A 24,724-nucleotide genomic window follows, 5' to 3' on the forward strand; every position below is an offset into this window, starting at 1 on the left:
GTATTATATTTCTGTATTTCTCTAACATTTAGATAATTTTGGGGGCTATCCTTAAAAGTAGCATCTTACCAACACGGGGCTCATGTCTTTTTAAATGTATGTATGATGCACAGTCCCAAATCAAATTTCATTATTTCTAATTTTGATTAAACATTATTTTCAGCCTCCCTTCAGCTACACTTTGTTTGAATGTAGCGTTAAAGGGAGTGAATTTATTACCTTCAGGAGAATATCAATAATTTTCTATCAGAGTCAGAAAACACCTTGTTTTTAACAATACCCCCCAACTTGCAGTCTTGTCATGATTTCATTATATTTTTAATAACTTAAAATAAATAAAACTACCCCTCCTTGGGTAGTGCCAAAGTCCACCCTCCTTCTGATTATACAAATTGGCTATATAATCTGTAGTTCTATTCTTAGGTACACATGACTGTCTCTGGATAGTGACCATTATTTATAAAGCTGCAGTGGTGACTTGTATTTGAGCTTCTTCCTTAATTTATAAACAGTAGAAGAAATCATATCAATATTTGGCAACACAGAAAAGCTTGAGGGAGTGGATTTGGATTTCCTGATGAAGTTGAGGGAGATTGGCATTGAGGCTTCTTAAAATACAAAGGTCTAGCAGTAGCTTACAGTCCTAGCTTTGTGGGGTTTTAAAAAAATAATAATGATGAAATGAACCCATTTTTGTACATTTGTGTGAATGTACAAAATCTTGATTTCAGCAAGGCCTTTGACAAGGTGCCCCATGATATTCTTGTAAAGAAGCTGGTAAAATGTGGGCTAGACAATGCTACCATTCAGTGGATTTGTAACTGGCTGACTGACCGAACCCAAAGGGTGCTCATCAATGGCTCCTCTTCATCCTGGAGAGAAGTGACTAGTGGGGTGCCACAGGGTTCTGTCTTGGGCCCAGTCTTATTCAACATCTTCATCAATGACTTGGATGATGGGCTTGAGGGCATCCTGATCAAGTTTGCAGATGACACCAAATTGGGAGGGGTGGCTAATACCCCAGAGGACAGGATCACACTTCAAAATGACCTTAACAGATTAGACAACTGGGCCAAAGCAAACAAGATGAATTTTAACAAGGAGAAATGTAAAGTACTACATTTGGGCAAAAAAAAAAAAAATGAAAGGCACAAATACAGGATGGGTGACACCTGGCTTGAGAGCAGTACATGTGAAAAGGATCTAGTTTTGGTAGACTACAAACTTGACATGAGTCAACAGTGTGATGCAGCAGCTAAAAAAGCCAATGCAATTCTGGGCTGCATCAATAGGAGTATAGCGTCTAGATCAAGGGAAGTAATAGTACCACTATATTCTGCTCTGGTCAGACCTCACCTGGAATACAGTACTGTGTCCAGTTCTGGGCACCACAGTTCAAGAAGGATACTGACAAGCTGGAACGTGTCCAGAAGAGGGCAACCAAAATGGTCAAAGGCCTGGAAACGATGCCTTATGAGGAATGGCTTAGGGAGCTGGGTATGTTTAGCCTGGAGAAGAGAAGGTTAAGGGGTGATATGATAGCCATGTTCAAATATATCAAAGGATGTCATATAGAGGAGGGTGAAAGGTTGTTTTCTGCTGCTCCAGAGAAGTGGACACGGAGCAATGGATTCAAACTACAAGAAAGAAGATTCCACCTAAACATTAGGAAGAACTTCCTGACAGTGAGAGCTGTTCAGCAGTGGAATTTGCTACCAAGGAGTGTGGTGGAGTCTCCTTTGGAGGTCTTTAAGCAGAGGCTTGACAGCCATCTGTCAGGAATGCTTTGATGGTGTTTCCTGCTTGGCAGGGGGTTGGACTGGATGGCCCTTGTGGTCTCTTCCAACTCTAGGATTCTATGATTCTATGATACATGGATTGGGTTGAATTCTAGCCTTGTTGCACTAAAGTTTACTGAGTAAACAGAAGCTGGTTTACCTTTGTCTGTAATGTGCAAATTGAAAACAGAACACGATTCAAATCCACAAACATACAATCAATTTCAATAATTTTAGACTGCAGTTGTGTACTACGTATATACCTTGGAGTCAGCCTGATTTTATACAGTAAGGCTTACTCTTGAGTAAATATGTAGTTTATTATTAGTTTATTTGAATATTACACACTTCTATTTCAAAAGTGGGTAATCTTTACTGTAGACCAAGATACATGCCAGTAAGTTGCTGTTCTATATTTGTATTTGCACAATTACTAATCTAGGTATATTCATTAATGCCACTTAAAACTTTGCAGTGGAGATTACGCAATGTGGTACAAAGGTCTTCAGGGTAAAAAAATATTGTGTGGAGATGGGTACATATCAGATATCATTGTATTTGAAAAGCCTAGTAGGCCTACAGGCCATGTCAATGGTGCACATTGTTATTGGCCAAAGGCATGAATTAGGCCTACAGATCTCCACAGCTAAGGCAGAAAGGGTGAACTTGCTTGGGTTGACAAAGACAAGTTTCTTCTTGTATTGACCCTTTCTTTCCCTGGGGAAAAAAACCAATCTGTTCATCCCCCTCTTATGCTAAGTAGTCTGCCAGTAGGGTTGGCAGGGGTCCAATGCCAAAGTCTGACTGGTGTCAAGCACCTGCTTCAGTTCGTTTCCTCATTTGCGTAGAAGCGGGGAAATCACCCTAATAAGCAGAGATGCATATATTAAGAAACGAGAACACAGAAAGACTGGAAGGGTCAGAACAAAAAATAAACTGTCAGGGAACCCTGGGCCATCAGGGGTTTGTTAGGCCCTATCTTGTCTGTGTCTGCCTAAAATCCTATTCATGAGCAGCCATCCATTCAAAATGTGGATATGAAACTAGAAATTTAGAACTCCATCTGCCAGAAACGGAGGGTGATTCAGGAATATGGCCTTGCTTCAGCTGCCATGAAAATAGAGGTTATATTGTGCAGGCACTTTTCATCTTTGCCTTGATTGTTAACTGTAATATATGGAGACGAAAGGTAATGTGCTGTAAGGTTGTGGGGGGAAAGGCAGAGGGATTTCTTAATCTGGTTGATGTAGGAAGTGGGTGTCTATAAGGCTTGTTGGAAGCCGAGCTTCTAAACGAGGCTTCCTCAACCTCTGCCCTCCAGGTGTTTTTGGCCTACAACTCCCATGATCCCTAGCTAGCAGGACCAGTGGTCAGGGACGATGGGAATTGTAGTCTCAAAACATCTGGAGGCCTGAGGTTGAGGAAGCCTGTTCTAAACAATAAAGAACAGGCTCCTGACTGACAAAGTTGTCATATTTAGGGAATTTATGACTTCATCTTTTATAGGCTACCTGGGCTGAAATACTGTTTTCTGAGGAGGAGTTCTGGCTATGAGGGCCCCTTGTTCTTCTGATGCTTCACTAAAATAGTACTTGCTGGGAAGGAGGCTGCCAGAGCATCAGATACTCTTCTTTGATGAGAGAATTGCATGTAGTGGGGTCAACTGCAACCTTCCCAGGAAAAAAAAAAAACAACCAACCTGGAATTTACCCCACAAGAAAGACCATTCAGCATAGTAAACCAAACTATTATTGGTACCATGCAAATGTGCAGGCTCCCAGAAAGGAGCTTGCTTTGTCTCTGATCCTTTGGGCTGCTGCACCGCCCTTGAACTAAGCCAAGGTTTGGCTTAGCGTGTAATCCAAACACTGGCCCATGGCTAAGCTCTCTCTTTGCTAACTTATGAGGTACAGTGAAGAACAAACCATGGCTATAGCACATGGTTTGAGAGGAGAAAGCACGAGCCCAGTTCGGGTGGTATCCTAATCCAAACCATAGCATGGCGTTGTAGTCTGTTATTTATTTATTTATTTACTTACTTACTTACTTACTTACTTATTTATTTAATAAAATCTATTTACTGCTTGATTGTAGAAAAAACCCTTAAAATTATTGATTATGATTTGGTGTTTAATAAGTTTGAGTTGAGGAGGAGATGGGAGGAGGGAGAGAAAAGAGGCAGAAAGAAATACATGCTGAAAATGTGTCTGGAATAAATGTCTCCTTAAGCATTATTTGAATCTTTTCCTTTTGGACAAAGGAGCAAATATAAAACAAGGCATGAGAGTAAAAAGACCCAGAAGCTCCTCTCTGGGAAACCCACATGTTTGCATGGTCCCAGCAAGTCATAATTTGGGTGGTTGTTTTTGTGTGTGCGAACAAGTAGTCTGTGTTTTGTGGCAGCTACAACCTTCCCTGAACTGTGAGCCAGCTACAGGATAAAAAGGAAAATCATTCTCATGCAAAAGAAGAAGTGCCATTAGCAGATTGACTGTTGGCTTGTGTTGGGAAAGCAAACAGATGCAAAACCATACTTTGAAATTTCCTTTTCCATAAATGAATCATGGCATTATGTTTCTTAAGAGTTCTGCCCAGGAATGCAAATTGATTACTAGAGACACTCTGCTCTCCTGTTCCTTTTTCTAACCCTGCTGGAATTCATTCTCTTACGTGCTGCTGGAAGGAACAGAGCCCATGTCCTCTTTTCCTTTGGATCACCCTAGCAAGTAAAGCCCATCAGTTACCCTGATGCTGTAGCAGGTGGTGTTACATCTCTTGGTCTGAAAAAAGTACAGAAGTTGAGATCCCCACCCTCTGTTCCCGGCTCCTGCCTTTGACATGGGGGGCTAGCTGTGTGATCCTAGTCTATAAAGTGTAGTTTTCCTTTGTGTATAATACAGATGTGCTTTTAAAAAATCTGCTTCGAAAATAATGAATTCTGTAACAACTGCTGGAGATTAAATTAACTACTTGAGTGTGTTGTGTTTCTATTTTTAAAGAAGCAGAATTCAATTACTCCACTGGTCAGCTGATATTGTATAGCGCGTCATGATGTTCTGTAGAAACAGAGTGTCCTTTTTCAAATGAAACCCTTTTCAGGCTGGCAGCGAAGTTGAAAAATTAGGCCACAAATAGAAAGTTATAAAATGTATTTATGATTTTCTTGGCAGCACTGCTTGCCTTAGATCATAATGATTGATTTTAGCATAACGTTAAGAGCAAAATTCATTAAAAGCACAACTAAGACCGTGTCCTTAATGTTCTCAGTTTTTGTACATATTGACCTTGCATAATTTTCGTGAGTGAAATGGCATTTATCAGATGTGACCAAGTACTGTTTACTGTAAAATAGGTTTGGGGGACATTTTTTCAGCTGGAGGATTCCATTTCCTCATGAGCAACCTTCAGAGGTAGGTGGGGCACACACCAGCGGTGGGTAGGGTCTAAGGCAAAAACTGAGTGGAACCAGAGGCAAAAGCGTGCAGAGCAATGGATTTCATTCTTTTGTACATTCTAGCCATGTAAAAGTTGGCACTTTCTGCACACACCCACAACTGCTGATACTCTGTTCAGGCAAAGAAAGAGTCGAAGGACAGATTCCAGCCAGATAAAGGCACCCAGGAAGGGTATGGGACATGGGCATTGTGGGGTGTGGCCTGGGGCCCAAGAACCCTCAAACCTGAGGCTGACCTTGATATAAGAAGAGGCAACATCACCTTGGTCCTGAAGGACCTCCAACCAGGGGCATAGTGAGCCACTTGGGTGGCAGCAAGCCAAGCGGCACCCCCGGGGGCGGGGCGTCGCTCCGTGCGCATGACATCATGACACATGCGCACGGAGCGACGCCTCTGCCCGGGCCAGCGAGGAGGGGCGTCACGCTTGTGTCTGGCGTGACACCCTTCTCGCTGGCCCGCCCAGGGAGCCCAGCGGCGAAAAAAGCTGCTGAAAGGGGGAAAGCCCCCTTTCAGCGGCTTTTTTTCGCCCCTGGCTGCAGGCGCCAATTGCGGGGGGCGGGCCCCAACCTGAGTGGCACCCCCCCCCAGGGCGCTACCCGGGGTGGCATGCCTCCCCGCCCCCTTGCTCCGCCCCTGCCTCCAACCTAGCCTCTTCTTTATTAGATTAATCCTGCCTGTTTCTCCCTGCAGCAGTCCAGGAATTGTGAAGGAACAGAATCCTATGATTAATCCACTCCATCTTTATCATGGTAGAGTGGGCTCAACATATTTAAACATGACATAAAGTGCATATTCATCATTTCTTCCATTTCTGCAACTGATATTGCACACCATAGTTAACCAAAACTGCTTTCCTATTTCCCATGCTGGTACATTTTCATGGTTAACGTTTATGAAGCGTGAATATTGCCAATCAATACAGTATTTCGCATTCCTAGTTCGTTCCTCCAATCCTATAAAGGCTCTTGTAACTCAGCCAAGCTTATGTACCTCCACATGTTTTCCCGCCTTGTTCAGATATCTACCCGATGTCAGCCTTCGATATGTCTGCCAATCCTATGCATTTTCCCATTAGGATTTCATTCACGCCACCCATCTTTTTTTTTGCTGCTGTCCTTTACCTGATGCTCCATTGCTTTCATTTGTGTTCTTGCTACTACCTGAACTTATGCCGAATCTTAAGTAAAGAACATGGTTGGCTCCAGATATGATGGCAAAATCGGATATTGGCTGGGAACATGAGCCTGGCATTCATGCTTTCTACAGAACATACAAACAGGTCGGAAGCAGCAAGAGAGGCCAAATAAACCAAGAGTGAGCTGCTTTTGTCCTTCGGCATTTTATATGAAGCTATCACTTTCACAAGTATCCTTTTTGTCTACCTTTAAATATAAAATCAAAATCAGGGAAACCCAGGGGGAATCTTACTGAAAAGCAAAAGCAACCTGAAAAACAAACTTTCCTAGTATGGTGTCACTTTTTTGTATGGGCAATGGCAGTAGGGAGAAAGACACAGTACAAGGGCAAACGAGGGCTGAAAAGAAGCGTCACGGGAGATCTGTGGCGTGATCTCCCAGAGTCATTTTTTTTATTAATCAAAAACAGCTACATGGTCCTCTATTTAGTTGACTTTTCCCATCACAGCAATTTCATGAAAGGGGCGACTTGAAACTTAATGAATTGCTATTATTCGGGGGGGGGGGGAAGAGATGCAATGTGGGTATTGGGTACCAGTGCCCTGCCCCCTCTCTGCAGCTAATATAAACTGTGGGAGGGAGGAAAATTCTTATGGGGAAAGAGTTTAACCTTTCCTTCCCCAGAGCCATGCCCCTACTGCGTGCATTCTGGAAGACAAAGAAAAACACATTGGGAGATCTTGTCACAGATTTCTTTGCGTCACATGTAGCTTGGTCCAGTTTGGCCAGCCTGCAGAGTAACAACATGACACAAGTGTGGGTGCACAAGGTTTATCCATCTCCATAACATTTTTGTTTTGTTTTAGAAGGGGCGTTCATGATTCCTCAATGCAGCAGAGCTTCATCCATGATTTCCCCAATTCCCATGTGTGTTCAGTCTAGTCGGACATACAATCTCTCCTTAAATAAAGTTCAGCTTGGAACTGACTCGTGGTATACATTCAGTGTTGAAAAGGAGGACTAAAACCTGGGCATTGCTAACCTTATCTCAAAGCCACCCATCCTTGTTGCTTTCGAGATGTCTTTTCCCCTCCTGTTCAACTGTCGATGCGGCAGTGAATGAGTCATTGAGGGATATTCTTGGATTCCATTATCTGGAAGCTGATTACATCATTGCCTCATTGCTGTGGGTCTGAAATACTAATTCTTTTTGTCAGTCAAACTATCCTTTTTGCTTTCTCTCATATCTTCTCATAAGCAGCATTAGGAAGAGTGATTTTCATTGCTAAATCTGTGTCCTCCTAGCTGGCAGGTTATCTTTTGGGGGGGGGGGCTTTCTTTTTTTGCCACAGATTTTAGCTTGTTATTTCAAGAGCACTTGTGCATTAAGGAATTTGAACGCACACACGGTGTTAAGATCTTCTCATGTCATTTCATATTGATAAAGGTGGGAGTATGGAATAATAATAATAATAATAATAATAATAATATATCACCCTTTATCAAGAGACCACAGGGTGATTTACAACACAAAACAGAAAATACATACTATAATAATACTATTGTTTGGGGGGGGGGTTGTTGGGGTTTTTTGTTGCTGTTTTTGTGTTACATTGTTTTTGGATCTTATGATTAATGCTGAAACTTCAATTTGATTGCGATCTTTTTTGATGTGTTCTATTTATTGTTTATGACTACTTTTGTAATTATGTAAATATTTTCATGTTGTAAGCCCCCTTGAGCCTGGTTTTAACTATGGAAAGGCAGCGTACAGTGATAATGGTGATGGTGAAAGGCCATAGATGGAATTAGCAGCTGAAAGCTGAAGGCCTGGTTGAAGAGGAATGTTTTTGCCTGGCGCCTGAAGATATGTAAGGAAGGTGTCAGGTGAGCCTCCCTGGGGAGAGCATTCCACAAATAGGGAGCCACCACAGAAAAGTCCTGTTCTCGTGTGGCCACCTTCCAGACCTCTCATGGAAAGAGCACACAAGTAAGATGATTATAGCAGGGTCCTGGCTGGTTCATACTGGAAGAGGCGGTCCTTGAGGTATTGTAGTCCTGAGCCACATAAGGCGTTATTGATCAAACCAGGACTTTGAATTGGGGCTGGAAACCAATTGGCAGCAAAGCTTTTATTATTGCTTTACTGCAGCACTAAGCACCTGTTCCCATTTGAGACCAAATTAGCATCAACGGATGTTAACCAGAGGTTTCAGCATGACTCTTTAGAGGCATCATGATGGCCTCCTGCTAAAGCAATGACTTCTAGCTAGATAAAATAAAAATAAAAAATTACTTCCAGTAGCACCTTAGAGACCAACTAAGTTTGTTATTGGTATGAGCTTTCGTGTGCATGCACACTTCTTCAGATTCCAGTGTATCTGAAGAAGTGTGCGTGCACACGAAAGCTCAGACCAATAACAAACTTAGTTGGTCTCTAAGGTGCTACTGGAAGTGATTTTTTTATTTTGTTTCGACTATGGCAGACCAACACTGCTATCTACCTGTATTCTAGCTAGATTATTTGGAAACTCAGACATAGGACAAGGGTAAAGACTTCATGGTCAAGAGTGAGTGGTTTATCCTTTTGTGATCCATACACTTCTTTGTATTTATTTGAAAGATTAAAGTTAGTTTCTTACCAAGCTATAGGTTAGACAAGATCCTGAGGACACCCCCCACCGCAAATCCTGAGAACTAGTTTAACCCCTACAGAGCTGCAATTTTTAGCGCCCTTCATTATCAACAGTTCTTGGGATTCAGGGGTGTGTGCGTGCTTTAAATGTGCTGTAGTGTGGATGCAGCCTGAGCCCATACAGGATTAACTCTTTCCTTGCTGTTGTAGCATAGTCTCTCTCTTCCCCTTTTCCTTTTAGTATTCTTTTTTTGGGGGTGGGGTAGCAGGTAGCAGAATTCATCTTACTTGAGAAAGATAGAGGCAAGTCTGTTGTTTTGTCAGAAAGGCTAGATGCAAGTAAGGCAAGCCCCCCCCCCCATTACATCACTTGCTGTTGCAATGGCTGTGGTGGACAGCCATCCAAATACTGAGAGACCTCAAACAGTGTTTAAAGAAAAGCTGTTCTGCTGAGTTAGTATAATCCACAATAAGCAAGATTGAAAGGATGGTAAAGGATCCAGTCAGCAAAAGAGACCAGAAGACAGGACCTCTAAATCACTGTACGGAATGAAAAAGATTCTAGTGATGCCTCAATGAAAATTATTGGTGCGATAATGCGGGGTGAGTTGCAGAAGAGTATAAAGCTTTGCGACATTAGCCATTAGTAAAGTTGGAATACTGAGGAATTCTGTTAAATAAGCTTCCACCTCTCTACAAGTCTTGGGGAGTGTTGCTAGACAGTTTTTCATGTGTTAATGTGTGATGAAAGTTAATTATATATGTTTACAAGACATATTATAGTATATAAATGTCCCGTCTCACTTGTTCCAAGGGATGTTTATGATATATAAGTACCAATGGTCCCCTCTCCTGGTCCGCTGCCTCTGCCACACACTCTTCATGGCCCTGTCAGTCCCTGACGCTGCCTTAAACTGAATCAGACCGTTGTTTCTTCTAGCTCAGTTTTGTCTGCATTTACTGGCAGCAGTTCTCCAGGGTTTCAGGCAGGAGGCTTTCTCAGCCCTATCTGAAGATGCGAGGGATTTGAACCCAGGACCTTCTGCACGAAAAGCAGGTGCTCTACCCCTGAGCTGTGGCATTTCTTTCATAAAGCTTCTTTGTGTTCCCCATGGCAAAATGAGTAACCCATTTTGTCAAGTGTTGTGTGGGCAGATAAGAAAAGTGTGCTAATCTCTTCATTATTTTATCTGCCCTGATAATTAAAACATGGTTATATTTGTAAATAAATTTGCGACAAACAACAACAACCCACCACCACCTCACTCTCACATGTTTTTAGATATGTTGTTATGTTTTTAGAGTGGCTGGGGAAACCCAACCAGATGGGCGGGGTATTATTGTTATTATTCAACTATCTGACTTTTAGAAGACATCTGGAGGCAGCCCTGTTTAGGGAAGTTTTTAAGGACTGACGTTTTTATTGTGTTTTTAGAGATGTTGTGGGGTGTAAATAATAAAATTATTATTATTATCACAGCAGAATAGCCATAAAACCTGCATATTATTGGGGGATACTTTTGCTCTTTGGCTGCTGTTCCAAAAGAGTATTCTCTGGCAACAGATCCTGAGAGTGCTGTGCTGATTGAGATCACGAACGAGTCAGTTTTACGATATTCTTAACAATCACGAGACTCCTGCTGGAAGACATTTAGACATAGATAATTGATTGATACCTACACACCGGAGGTTGTACTCTGTGAAAGTGAGTACACCAGTAAGGGAGGAGGTGCCGTGTTTCTGTCCATTAATGGAAAGGCTGTGGAGGGAAAGCAGGCTTACAAATGAACATCCTGGAGTGGCAAGAGAAGGCAGGATGGTTACTGAGCAGCGCATCCTCTCCCCTCAGGTTTCGTGCATTCGCAGCGGTGGAGTTAGAAATCTAGTGCCGTTTACGCACTGTAACTACTGATATTCCTGTTAAACAAATGGACGGCAGAAGGATGTTCCGAAAGTATATCTTTCTCAGATCCTCTGTGTTGCATGTAGGAATCCAACCATTCTAGCTTTTCAGTCTTCCAGGTATTGTTTGCCATTCCTTCTGCTGCTTTTCAAATAATTTTTAAAGGAGTAATTGCTGCTGTTTTGTTTTCCATGATGTGACTGAGAGTATGTTTTTGTGTCTCTTCTTCCCCTCTCCCTCCCCCTTTACACAGATGCAGAAGATGGCATAGCAACGGATCCAATCTTCCACCAAACTGGGGTCCCTCTGTGCACTGCAGTTGGACTGATGTGAAGCTTTTGTTTTGGACTGGAGGAGCTTGCCCACAGCTTGTCCTGAAATCCATTCTCTCCTAATTCATGAGCCAGCAGGATGTGGTCGCCGTGCTTTCAGAACGCCTTCTCATAGCTGCATACAAAGGGCAACTGGATAATGTTGTGCAGCTTATCAACAAGGGTGCCAAGGTAGCCGTTACCAAGGTAACAAGAGAAAAACTCCTTACAAATTCATGGAGAACTAACCTCACTCCCAAACCATTCATTCTTTCTGATAAATGTTCTTTGGGCTTTGAAAATCTAATTGTTCGAGGAAGTAGTGCGGACGAAAGTATTTGATTTCCCCACCCCCACCCCAACTTGGGCCAGTTGCATTTAAATAAGACACCATTTAGATGTGAAATAATTTTCCTTCTTTTTCTGCTGCTCTTCCTTCTCCAAGGGGAAGAAGCCTAGAGCATCACCAATGTGCAGAGTTGAACAGTGAATCCACTTCTATATTTTTTCTCAAAAGTGCACACTGCATTTTGCAGCTGCAAAATTAATGGTTGTAGGGGGAGGGAAATCAAAACGAAGTTATCTGGGGCTGCCTGGAAATAACAACACCTCCTCTGCTTTAAAAGGGAGGAGAGCATCCTGTTTGTCTTGGGGAATGTTACTCCAGCTGTAAATAATATATTTTAGGGAAGAGGGCTGTGAGTAAAATTTTCATCCCCTAATGGCTGGGAACATAGTAAATGCTTCTAGTATACTGTGTAATCCTACTGATTTTTTCAGAATTAATGTTTGGAAGGGGCTGGTGAGATACAGGGTTTGAAAACTTTGATCTAGCATTTTTGAATCCAGCTTCCAAATTCCACCAAAATCTTGTTCGAAACGAAACTGTTTTCCAACCATATATTTTTACAAATGGGAAAATGACAAAATATACATTTCTCCTCATGGAAGGAGGGTGGGGGGGGGTCTTTGTATTTTATGTTGTCCTAGCCTGGAGCCAAGAAGTTGGGAATAGGGTGCTTCTCCTGTGTTGATTTTATTCCATTCTTCCAGAGGCCAGTGGTTTAAACACACGCTGCTGCTTCAACATGAGTGGGATGAAAGTTGTGGGTCTTTAATGGCAGGTGGGACAAGGATGGCATCAGAGATACTTGAAGGGGGGGTGGTGACCAGGAGGTGGAGGTGGCCTTCCTCAGGTGCGTCCCATATACTAAAAATGTATATGGGAACAGCCAATTTGCACAACATTCCAGGCTTCTTGGCAACTGACCTCGCCTCTCGTACTCCTCCCCTCACTTTCCTAACACATAGGTAGGAGGGAGATTTTTTTCACCTGGGAAGCACCAAGAACTTCAATATGTCTGCTAGTCCTAACATCAGGGCAAGATTCCAGTTGCTCTCTAGGGAGGAATGCCCTTCTCCAGGAATGACTGGATTTCAGTATATGCTACCACCCTATAGACAGTGTGTATTCCTGAACCCTGGAAAAGGTTGTGGGGATGGACCCCCCAGGATGCTGACAGTCTGTGCTCCAGTCTGTAACTCAAAGGTGCCCCAAACAGCTGAGCATCATTCAGAGAGGGCTATTCATCTGGAACTACTAGCCTATCCAACATAGGTAGCTGGGCAGTGTGTCCTTAGAAGAATGGACCGTGCATTTGCCAGTTCCACATAAATAGCAAGGAAGACAAATGCTCTTGTCAGATCTTTGAGGAGGCCTCTACACTCCTAGAATGGTTGGAGTTTTGTGCAATTCCCGTTGAGAGTTGATTGTGATGGTTCTTGTAGGCGCAAGCCAAATTGAACAGAAAAATGTCATGAGCATGCAGAAAGAGCCTCATGGGTGAGACTGAAGCATGCAGTTAGTTTTCCCTTTGAAATAGATGGGATATTGTAATGCTTAACTTGGAGTGAGTTATGAATGAATTTTAGACTTGCTTCAGAAGTAGCATAATTTTAGAAAGCTTTGAGCTATACATTTGGTAGCTACATAGGTGTAGTGCAGTCATTCTCCCAATTCCCATTTGGGACAGGGCTTCACCTATCTTTATAGGAACACCCAAAAGAAAATTACAGACACATCTTCTACTGTTGTTGCATCTGCACTTGCTTATAGCAGGGATATACATGTACATTACCTTAGCATTGGAATGTGAGGTCCCACTCCTGCAGCAGTTCTGCACTTCTAAACAGGGAGGATATCAATGCGGTATGGAAGAATCTCTTTCAGTGGAATGGGGTTAGGATCAATATAAAGCACTGTATGCAAGCCCTAAAAATCTGTGCTAGGCACAAGTGTAGCTCAGTTCAGTTCTAATGTCTTTCCCTAACTGAACCACTCTTTTATATTCATCCATTTGGGTAGGAGTTCAGTCCCTTTGCAGTAAGCCTAAGCTACATTTCTTCTTCCCCAGTAATATTTCCTTCTTTAGTTCTTCAGTTCCAGAATAGACCCTATCAACCTATTCTCCCAGAAGATTTGAAGCATCATCTGACATGTTGTTATCTTGGAAGCTTGCAGGTAGAAAAAATGTTTTGAGATTATTTCCCTGACAGGCTGCTAATGTTCATTTTCAACGCACACTAATTTTAAGGGCTGGAGACAGCTCAGAGTTCAGACATTACAGGGTCCAATCTTAATGGGTAAGATAAATCCTGTAAAAGAAATTTTCCCATTTGAACCAACGAATAGTATTACAGTGTATTGCAGTGCCAGAAAGTGCCCATTTTTTGTGTCACTGGTGGCTCAGTGCAGGAAGGTAGAGGGAGGAGTGGGCAAATGGGAGGGACTCTGAGGGTGGAGTCATCAAATGCACCTCTGTTCCCCTCTTCACTTTGAGCCCTCACACATGATTTCTGACCATCTGTAGAGGGTGAATGTTCGTGAGGGCATATGACTTCCAATATTTGAACAGATTTTAGAATAAACTCCTTATCTTCTTAAGAGCCAGTGTGGTGTAGTGGCTAAGAGCGGTAGATTCGTAATCTGGTGAACGGAGTTCGTGTCTCCGCTCCTCCACATGCAGCTGTTGGGTGACCTTGGGCTAGTCACACTTCTCTGAAGTCTCTCAGCCCCACTCACCTCACAGAGTGTTTGTTGTGGGGGAGGAAGGGAAAGGAGAATGTTAGCCACTTTGAGACTCCTTAGGGTAGTGAAAAGTGGGATATCAAATCCAAACTCCTCCTCCTCCTTTTTTAGAGCACACTGGCTAAAGATAACAAATATAAACCCCTGAGGAAACAGTGGAACAGTTATGGAAGTATTCAAATCATGCTGAATTCAGGCTAGTACAAACAGAACTCTTTAAACGGAAAGGAAGAAAACAGCATTTTTGATTTCTTGTTTACTTGAAGCAGCAACACATGAATTAACGTGGTCTTTCATGGTCTAATAATATAGTTGTCTCAGCTTGCTGGAATTGAAAGAGCTTTCTGTTTTCCTTTTTCTTGACTGAAGGCCAATATAGCTGGGCAAGTTCTGTTTAATAAAAAGACAATTCAAGTATACAAAGCCCAGTAACTATTTTTTTTTTAAATGTGTGCAAGTTCAGACATTTACCTAAACTTGCTCTTAACACTGTTGTTGTTGTTGTTGTTGTTGTTGTTGGAACTACCGGTATTCCTGAATTAGGGCCAGTCTACACATTGCAGTGGTCATATAGTGTCAGCTTACTAGCCTTCTTGTGGTGGCTATTCCATGCATTACTGTAAGTGCATTACACTTAGAAAGGCTCAGCATGTACTGCAGAGCTTTCCAAATTGTGTTGGGCGAAGGCTCCCTGCGCTCCTCCCAGGGCTGGAAAGGGGTTAGTTTAACCTCCAGTTTGCTTGCAAAACTGAATTTCTGTGTCATGTAATGATGCATGTCTAAAAAGTGGGTAACCAACGTGAAAAGTTTGGAAAGCTCTGATGTACTCATCAGTATTAGAAAACATTCCTTATTTCTTCAGCCCTGTTGATACATGCTGCTACTTCATCACATAGGTTGTTTCCATGCCATTGTTTAGGGGTGATTGTTTGAGTGGAGATGCTCCAGCCTCCATGTCTTGAAGGAACAGGACATATTTATAGAGACAGAGGTAGAAATAACTAAACTGAAATAAGAGAAACACAGGACTGACCTCTGTATCTCAGAAGCTCTCTGTAATGCATCCTTAACGGGCCACCAGGCACCGCCACCATGCTCTTTTAAGACACAAGGAGGAAATGTTTTCCACAAATGTGTTAAGATGTAATATGCATGTTTCAGCAAAGTGTTGTCTGGAGATTGGAAGTGTGTGCTTTGGCAGAGACATGGAGGAGAAGTAAATGCCATGGAAAAGAAGTTAGAAAAGGACATGCAGAAGTGGTGGATACGGTGGTGTTATACAGCCGCAGGATAAAGGATGTTGCATTTATCAAATCAATTGTGTGTACTTGGTCATATAATTTGTGTGCGTGCAATGGCTCTTAGGGTGAATTAACAGAGATAATGGTAAGAAGTAATTCTTCACATTTTTGTATAGATGTACACACACCATGCGCACCCAGTGTGTTGTGTGTGTGCAATAGCATTTGTAAAAATGTATTTGTGTGTGTGTGCGGGTGCAGATGTGTGTGTGGGGGGAGTTCCCACCTTACTGAAAAATTAATTACCATCCCAATATGTGGAAATTTACCCTGAGGCAAAGGATCTTCAGCCTCTTTGCCATGTTATACATATGACACAACACCAAGTAAGCAAAAGCAAAACCATACAGCATTCCTAGAATGTGTATGAACTTGCTTGGCTTTAGACCTTTCAAGGAAGTATCAAATTTTTCCATTTATGTCAATTATTCTTTTTTCTTTCTTTCTTTTGTTTCTACCTGTTATGTCCACCACTTTCATTCCATCTGCCTGCCATAAACAATTTTCTTTTTCTTAAAGTGTTTCTGTCACCTAGATAAGACCTCTCTATCTGGTCCCTTGGCTAGTGGTAGAGTATAAATCTCTTTCTATGCCCTACAGGCAGACAACACCATGTTGTTTACTTCCTTTTCTCCGACAGCCTCACCTCCTTATTACAGATTGCTGCTTGTGTGCCACCTCACACCTACCCACCCAGCAAACTTCAGAATTCACATTTCCACTATCCATTTGGAAGGGTTTATTTAAAAAAACATTTATTTTTTTTTGAAAAGTACCTTCTGGCACAGGTCTTTCTTCCCTAAATCCTAAGGGCTCATCCACACTTCCTGCATGTCCCGTGCTTAGAACACAATGATCTGAGTGATTTCCTGCTTGTCCTGCTGCTTTCCCCTGGGGAAACACTCTCTTTATCACTGAATTGGAGCAAAGTGGAAAACCCAATTGACATTTGCTCTGATTCAGTGGTAAAGTGTTGGATTTCCCAGGGGAAAGCTGTGGGACAAGTGGAAAGCAGGATCGAGCCCTAACATTTTCAATTTTCAGATTGTGCTTGTGAAAATTCAATGTCAGACAGGAATATTTGTGATGCATCAGAATCCAGCAAAACAGAGTTTTGTTAGTTGGGTTGGAAGTAAGCTTCGAAGTATAAACCATGTTCACTTGCCATGTGCTGACTTGTTGCCAAATGTTAGTGCTGTGCTAGCTCTGGTAACACAAGTCTCCCAAAATCAAGTGTGGAACTGGAAGCACTATTGGGGAATTACTATTACTGACTATGATGTACAGGTACTCTGGCATGGCAAGTTCATATGGTTATAGAAAACCCTGCTGCTTCCACTGTTTGTGGACCCACAGCATATGAAGGAAGGGTTGCCACATGCCCTCTTTTTCCAGGACATGTCCTCTTTTCCATGGGTATGTAAAATGAGAGTCGTCATAACAATCCATAGTTAAAAGTAGAAGTCAGCAAATGTGTCCTTTTTCGTTTGCCCTAATAGGGTGAAACATTGCCGACACTAACTACAGGGCTAAACTTGTTTGAATTCATATTTATGATCTACGTTTTGCATCTCTGAATCATTTATCAATTCAGGTTCTTTGGTGTGTGTGTGTGAGAGAGAGAGAGAGAGAGAGAGAGAGAGAGAGAGAGAGAGAAATTGCCAAGAGATTCTTTGAACCATCTTACTATGTAGTCAGCTGAAAGTAGTGTCAAGTTCTGGATATTATTCTCCAGGGAAGAATAAAAGGAAATGTACTCCTAAGGTTTCAACCAGCTGTTGCCTTTAATGATAGCCTTTGAAAAGGCCCTGTTTGAATCAGATCAGACTTGTATAAGTGGCTATCAAAGCTACAGCTTTCTGTTTGTGGAATTTAAGAACTGTTAATAGATTCACACATTGCCTGAGACTTTTTGAAATGGGGGATGGGTGGGTGGTTTGTGCTGCAGAACCAAGTAAATTAGTGTGAGTTATAATAAAAAGTTTTGGAGAAATAAACCAAAATGCACAGGAATAAAGCTGTTTGAGAGCATATTGGAAGAATGTTCTGTTTTATAGGGCAGGAGTCATGTAAGCCGTGTAATTAAATTGAAATAGTCCAAATGTAGAAGATCACAGTGGGATTAAAATGGCATTCTGTTACAAACTTGATCAAATGCCTTCCAAAAGAAATGTTTAGCCAGGTAAGAGAGCTTGCCAGTAAAAAGACCCACCTTGGTATCCTTACTAGACCAAGTCATCTGAAACAGGGTCCTGGAGGAAGAAGACTCCCATTGGACAAGGCATTCTTTTTGACTAAATGACACACTTGCATTTTTCAAGATCATCTTGTTACTCTTTAATTCCAGGACTCTTTCCATTACTATCTGATAGGGGAAGAGTGGATGGATAAATAGATTGTGATGATTTGTTAATTTCAAGCATTGGTTCCATTCACCATCTTCTGATAGAGCTGAGGATTCTGGACATCTGTTTTGCTCATAGGTGTGTCTTCATATGATCTCTAGAATGGCAATCAAACCTTAGGACTGATTTGTTTTGCTTTTTTCCTTTAAATATATCCCAAAGCTGCAGTTAGATCAGCCACGGACAGTAAAAAACAGACAAGCAGAAAATGAGAACAAAATGCTGCTGTGGGCTGACCACTATTATGATCTCACTATGCTGGCAACCTTTATACCAGTACAGTACTATGTAATGTAACAATCGTATGCACTCCCAGCAGCAAAGTAAAAAGCAAAACAGTGCTTGTAGAGGCAAGAGATAACATAATACACAGCCAGCCACTCCCACAAGTATTTCTGGCAACTCCGCCAACACCTGCCAGCCATGATGTTATGCAAGGTGGTCACCAATCATCAGTGGTGATGGTGGCAACATCAAGATGCTGTCACAAGTCCCAGCCCCTGATGTGACTCCATGCCATGTATCTTCCTATGGGATCTGTGTAACTTTGCTGCAAAGCTAATGTATATGCTGCCGCCGTAAGTGGCTGTTGAGCTGGTTGGAATTCTGTTGTCCAAGGTGGTTGTGTTAGGGTGGCCATGTGTTCTACAGAGGACCACTATTTCTTAAAGAGTAATCCATCCAAGTGTGGTTTCAAGTTAAGGAACTATAAGAAGGGAGAGAAGGGTTAAAGTTGCAACTAGGCAGCAGATTAGGCGGGTACATAGACCGCCCTGGGTAGCTTCTTCCCCACTATGGTGACATTTACCGGTATTATCTTTCTAGTGATTCTTTCGAAATGTGCATCTAGGTGCATACATATATGCAAGCATATGCACAATTTATGGAAAGATATGTCCTCTTTTTTGTGTGTGTGTGCGGTGTGTTCTTTTTTGGCAATGCAGAACTGGCCACCCAAGGCAGTGGAGGCAGAAAAGGAGGCAATGATGGGCAAAGCAGTGGTTTTACTTATCATTACACCTGAAAAAGAGAAAAAGCTATCTCCTTGTTGATAGAGGGACATATCCCCTATCCCGCCCCCAAAAGTATAATTTTGGAGACTTTGAGCAGTAATTCAGTGAAACTTAATTGGAGTTCAGGTGGACATTATTTGATTGTCACTTCTGTGGATGTTTAGTTCCATTCGGTTTGTTCAACTAGCCAGTGTGCTGATTAGTAGGCCTATATCCCTAATTACAAGAAACATCTAACTTTGCAATCAGTTCATGATCCCAAATTGTTCATCGTGTGGTGCCCCAATTATAGAATTGTTTCCACAGAGAGGTCTATCTGATGCCTTGTTTTGTTGCATTTTTGGTGCAATGCAGACCTTTCTCTTTTCCCAGCCTTTCCTGGCTTAATTTGTAGTTCTGTTGATAGTTTTTTTTAAAAAGGTCTTCCTGCCTTTTGTTTATGTTTTTATGATTGCTTGGTGGGCTTTTTGTTTTATTTAAATAAAAAGTGTGTATCTTGATAGCTGCACTTCCTGTTTCTACACTCATTCTTTTCTGAAAACAACAGATAATGCAGGGGTGGAGGTCAGCTTCTGGTTTCCATAGATATTTGGCTGGCCACTGTGAGAACAGAATGTTGGACTGGATGGGTCTTTGGCCTGATCCAGCAGGACTCATCCTATATTCTTACAGTCAAACCTCGGTTTTCGAATGTCTCAGCTGCCGAGCATTTCGGAAGCTGAACGCCAAAAACCTGGAAGTGAATGCTTCCATTTTCGAACGCATCTCCTAAGTCAAACGGCTTCCGATGCGCATTTTTCATTTTTTCCCCATTGAACTTGCTGACAACCCTTTGATCCTTGGTTTTCGAACATTTTGGAAGTCAAATGGACCTCCGGAACGGATTACGTTTGAAAACCAAGGTTCCACTGTATGAAATTGATTGTTTTATGTCATTTCAATGTTCATAGATCTTTCTGTTCACTATGAATGATTTCTGTGCTCACTCCAAAGGATAATAATGATAAATAAAGTCAATAAAATTATATGGGCAAAATTAATCAATTTTAAAAGTTGCAATTTATCTGGGTGTAAGTCCCATTGTACTCTGTAGAATTTACTTCAGAGTAGACATGCTTCAGATTGCACTTTGAGTTCCATTGCTTTCTGTTGTACAGTTAAACACCTGCTTAAATCCCTTCCATTGAGATAAATGGACTTCACATTGCTTAATACTGGTTTGTTTGTTCCATATGCACCAGCATCTATAGAGGGAACACTTTCTAGATCGAAGTTGGTTTGCTGGCCTAAAATGGAATTCTAGTGGGAAATGAAAGTGTGGGTGAACAATGGAAATTAGGAGCATCTGATACTCCTAGAGAGAAGTGCAGGTACATGAATATGAAGAGAGGCCGTACATTTGTAAATACATATAGTTGGTAGTATTGCAATATTTATCTAATAGGAATGTCTCTCAAATAAGGTTGCTAACATGCTGTGTACCAGCAACTGGCTTTAAAAAATTTTCAGCAATTGCTACCTTCTGCTTTACAGCATGGGAGGACACCTCTCCATCTTGCGGCTTATAAGGGTCATCTCCGCGTTGCCCAGATTTTGCTCAAAGCAGGCTGCGATGTGGATCTTCAGGATGATGTGAGTAGTTCTAACCATTCTTACACCAGGGAAAGCCCTTCCGTCTCTGTGTTAGCAGTCCAAAGAACACTGCAACAAGTTGTCTCCTTTTGGAGACTGATTCTGTTTCAAAACAGATGTTTGCTTTGTTTACTAAGGGTACTTCCAGATGGCAGCTTAATATTGCAGACGGTTCATTGGCAACAGGCTTTTCCCCCACGTTGGATTTTACACAGAAAGTGTAAATCTGAACCATTATTATTATTATTTTGTGTGGAGGGGGAGATACAGGTTGGCATTTTGATGCTGACAAAGTTGTGTGGATACTGCAAACAACAACAACAAAACCCTGCATGCAGGAGAAGCATTGATTCCACAATAAACCCCTATCTGGAAGACCCTAATTTTAAAGCTTTATAGGACAGTGTGTAACTGGGATGGTCAAAGACAGTGGTCCTGTAGATGAGTGCCTTGGGGCATATTTTAAAAATCTGCAAGGATCGTTTTGCCAGATTCCTTTTCAAATTTTAAGCATAAATAAAGGGTGGATGTTGCCTTTCAGAGAACAGTAAAAGGTTTTTCAATACTGTGTCGGACAGACACCAAGTGTTATTAGATTTCACAGGCCTGTCCTTCCTCCAGGAAGCTCAGAGCTAACCTGTGCTGAATGTTCACATCTGCAAACCTTCCATGTGAAATCAGTGCTTTGAGGGAGCTGAGTTCTCAGCCCTGAACCTTATGCATCCTTTTCACTGCTGTTCTTTTTGGTTCCACTTTTCTTAGAGCTGGAAACTCTTACCACCACCCACCATCACATCATTCATGCCATTCAGGGGTGTGAAACCCATGACAAGAATGCTTACATTTATAATGCTCAGGACATTTCTGAGCGGAACCAAAATGCTTTATGGCGTGGAAATCACTCTATTTTTGTACTCCTAGTGGATGGTTCTTTGCCATTCATTGAACTAATATATTGTGATCAGCCTTAACATTAAAAAACAAACGTTGAAAGCAGCCTTTATTTTCATATTTTTGGCAGAATTGGACTCTCAAAAAACCTGTGCGGCATGAATATTGTTGCGCTCAAACAAACTTTTACTAGCTGGGGGAAAAGTGGTTTTAATATTGAAAGTCACATGATGTACAAGTTCTATAGAGTAGGTATATTCATTTGAGGAAGTAATCATATTCTCTCTCAGGGGCATAGCAAGGGGGGGCGGGGCCGCCCAAGTTCCAGGGGAGGGGGGGTGACACATTGGCCGCCCTCCCCACCCCGTTGGGTGGGCCCCAAACGGGGGCATGTCGCCTTTTCCCCTTTCCGCCGCATTTTTTCGGCGGGTGGGGGGGTGGGCCAGCGGTTTTTTCGGTGGGGGTGGGCCAGCAAGGAGTGGGTGTCATGCCAGTGACACCCCCTCCTTGCTGGCCCGCCCCCAGAAAAAAAGCCGCGGAAAGGGGGAAATTCCCCCTTTCAGCAGCATCCACGTGCGTCGTGACGTCACGACGCAGGTGTTGTGCCCCTCCCCCAAGGGAGTGCCTCTGCGCCGCCACCGCCCCAGCAGCGCAGAGGCTTGCTACGCCCCTGTTCTCTCTTCCTGTAGTTTTCCTCCAGCTAGTAGTTAGCATAGATGAAATCCAACTGTTGTATCCAACTACCGTGTTTCTCCTAAAATAAGACACCGTCTTATATATTTTTTCGCTCAACAAAACACAGTATGGCTTATTTTCAGGGGATGTCTTATTTTAACCGGGTCGCATCGGTACGCTGCATAGCCACGCCTCTCCAGGCTGTTTTAATGGGAGGTACCACGTCACTATGGCTTATTTTCGGGGTATGGCTTATTTTTGGGGAACGGCTTATATTTTGCAAATGCATAGAAATCCTGCTATGGCTTATTTTATGGCTATGTCTTATTTTAGGAGAAACAGGGTAGGTCGTATTCAGAGCTTGACTTAAGTTCATTGAGTTTTTCAGTGGATCTGCTCTGGGTATGGCTAACATTGGATTTCACTCAAGGTCACTGTGGATTTTTTTAAAAATCCATTTACATCCCACCTGAGATATTTGTACCTCTTTTATTGATTGAATGCATTTATATTCCACATTTCCTTCAAGGAGTTCAAGGTGTGGTGTGCAAGTTTATCATGACAACAGCCCTGTGAAGCAGGCTACCTAACTGGCCTAAGATCACTCATTAAGCTTCATAGCTGATTGAGGATTTGAAGTTGGGTCTCCTCATTCTTGGTAGCAACACTCCAGCAACTAGACAACAGTGGTTGTTGTACACCAGAAAGAATTTGCAAATGTGGACTTAGAAACATAGTTCTGTGGCCTCCTGGATTGCAAATATTACCAGCTTTCAAAAGACTGTCCTATGTCCTGTTCCCCCCCCCCAGTGAACTGTGAAAGTCAATAACTATATTGTTTTTATATCCTATGTAGTAAATACATAATTGTCCAATTAATTTTCCATCTGCCAAATGTTGCATAGCATAAAGAAACTCTTTAAAATGTTGTGGAGGATTTAAAATGCTGACTTCATGTTCTACAGATGTTGATCGTTAACATATTGTAAAAGACCTTATCATTAGTTGAAGAATGACCTCCAGTGGCCTTGAATGGGATTATTATGAATTTCAGCCTGTGGAGACCAGCTCTGTAGAGTATGAAACCCCAAGAAGTAACTCTTTCCTTCTCCCTGCTAATCCTGCAAGCCCTTATTGGAATCCTGATGCCATCTCTGATTGGTCAATGAGTGTTCATACAGCACATACCTCAGAAATAGTCAAGGGAAAAGTGGCCCTGGTTACAGAAGTCAAGGAAGAAAAAGATAAGAAAAAACAGAGGAGAAAGGCTAGAAAAGATCCTAGAAGATTGCAAAGAGAGAAGGAGGTTAGAACTGTTAACTTTAGCTTCTCTGCGACACAGTTGCATGTACCATTTGGATTGGCCATCTGGCATGTCAGAGCTACTTTAAAAGTGCATGGTTGCATGTCTGGCTTTTTCAAAATGATGCTTTGCCAAAAGGTTACCTACCTGTGTCCTTTTCACACAAGAGTCCCACTAAATGTTTTGTGGTTACCATATTTAAAGGAAATGCTTCCTGGGAATTGCTTGCATTGCCAAAATCTAAAGCAGAGGTGGAGATCTTGTGGCCCGCCAGGTGTTGTTGAGCTTGCATCTTCCATCAACCCCAGCTAGCCTGGCCGGTGATCATGGATGATGGAAGTTGTGGTCCAGCAACCCCTTGTTCAATATATTCCCTATCCCTGATCTGTTGTACAGTTCTGGACTCATAAAAGTCACTGGCCAGCTATGAATGACCTTGCACTTAAAAATAGTTTCTGCATGAAAATAATGGAGGGTAGACGGGTATACCTTTTGCTAATAGAGTACTGTGCCTCAAGGGTGGCTCTTATTGGCTAGTTTTGGCTAATTGGAGATTTATTTTATGGTGGTGCACACAGCAATTAACAATGCACAATTTCCTCTTCATTTGTCCACCTTCATCCTCCGTAGCACATGATGCAGTCAGGACTAGGGGAGGAACAGAGCTTTAATTATTTCCCATGATGTTTTGGGAACACTGTTGCACTCTTTTGTGTCAAGTGAAAAGACCCACTTCACTCCTAGTCATTCTTATGTGCTATCCTTTGTGGATATATACGGATGTAGCTGATTTATTGTACAACAGAACACATGACTTTGATAGCCAAAGCAAGCGGGCCTGGACAACTATTTATAAAACAATTTTCTATCTTGATGTTGGTTGTCTTTCAATTACTCTCTTTGTTATTGCACTGAAATGCATATTTCTGTTTGTGACTTGAGATTCCTTTTAATTGGAGGGAAATGGTTCCCAGAGCAGATGTTGTCTTCCTCAAATGCCAGTATGTTTAATAAGTCCTTTAATGAACTACATTAGTTTTTCTTGTTGCTGTCACTCTGATCTAATTAAAATAATTGTTACAACAAAAATCTATCAAGCGGGTGAGCAAGTGGGTCTTTTGTTATGAAACAATCATCAGCCTAATCCATTATTTCTGCAACAGCTGGCTCTTGAGCAGCGCCATTTAGAAGGCTTTGG

The 24,724-nt window shown here is 42.1% G+C and overlaps 1 protein-coding gene across 1 annotated transcript in view; it reads left to right on the forward strand.

Annotated features, from left to right (window-relative positions):
• The window catches only part of LOC117044565 (ankyrin repeat domain-containing protein 6-like), a 53,004-nt gene that overhangs the window by 23,410 nt on the left and 4,870 nt on the right, over positions 1-24,724 (forward strand). The window contains exons 2-4 of the mRNA XM_033145383.1: positions 11,161-11,425; positions 20,559-20,657; positions 23,278-23,529. Coding sequence (XP_033001274.1) covers positions 11,306-11,425; positions 20,559-20,657; positions 23,278-23,529 — 471 coding nt within the window. The 5' untranslated portion in view covers positions 11,161-11,305. The remainder of the gene's footprint in view (positions 1-11,160; positions 11,426-20,558; positions 20,658-23,277; positions 23,530-24,724) is intronic.

The sequence above is a fragment of the Lacerta agilis genome, chromosome 3, assembly GCF_009819535.1.
Source record: "Lacerta agilis isolate rLacAgi1 chromosome 3, rLacAgi1.pri, whole genome shotgun sequence".
Taxonomy (NCBI): domain Eukaryota; kingdom Metazoa; phylum Chordata; class Lepidosauria; order Squamata; family Lacertidae; genus Lacerta; species Lacerta agilis.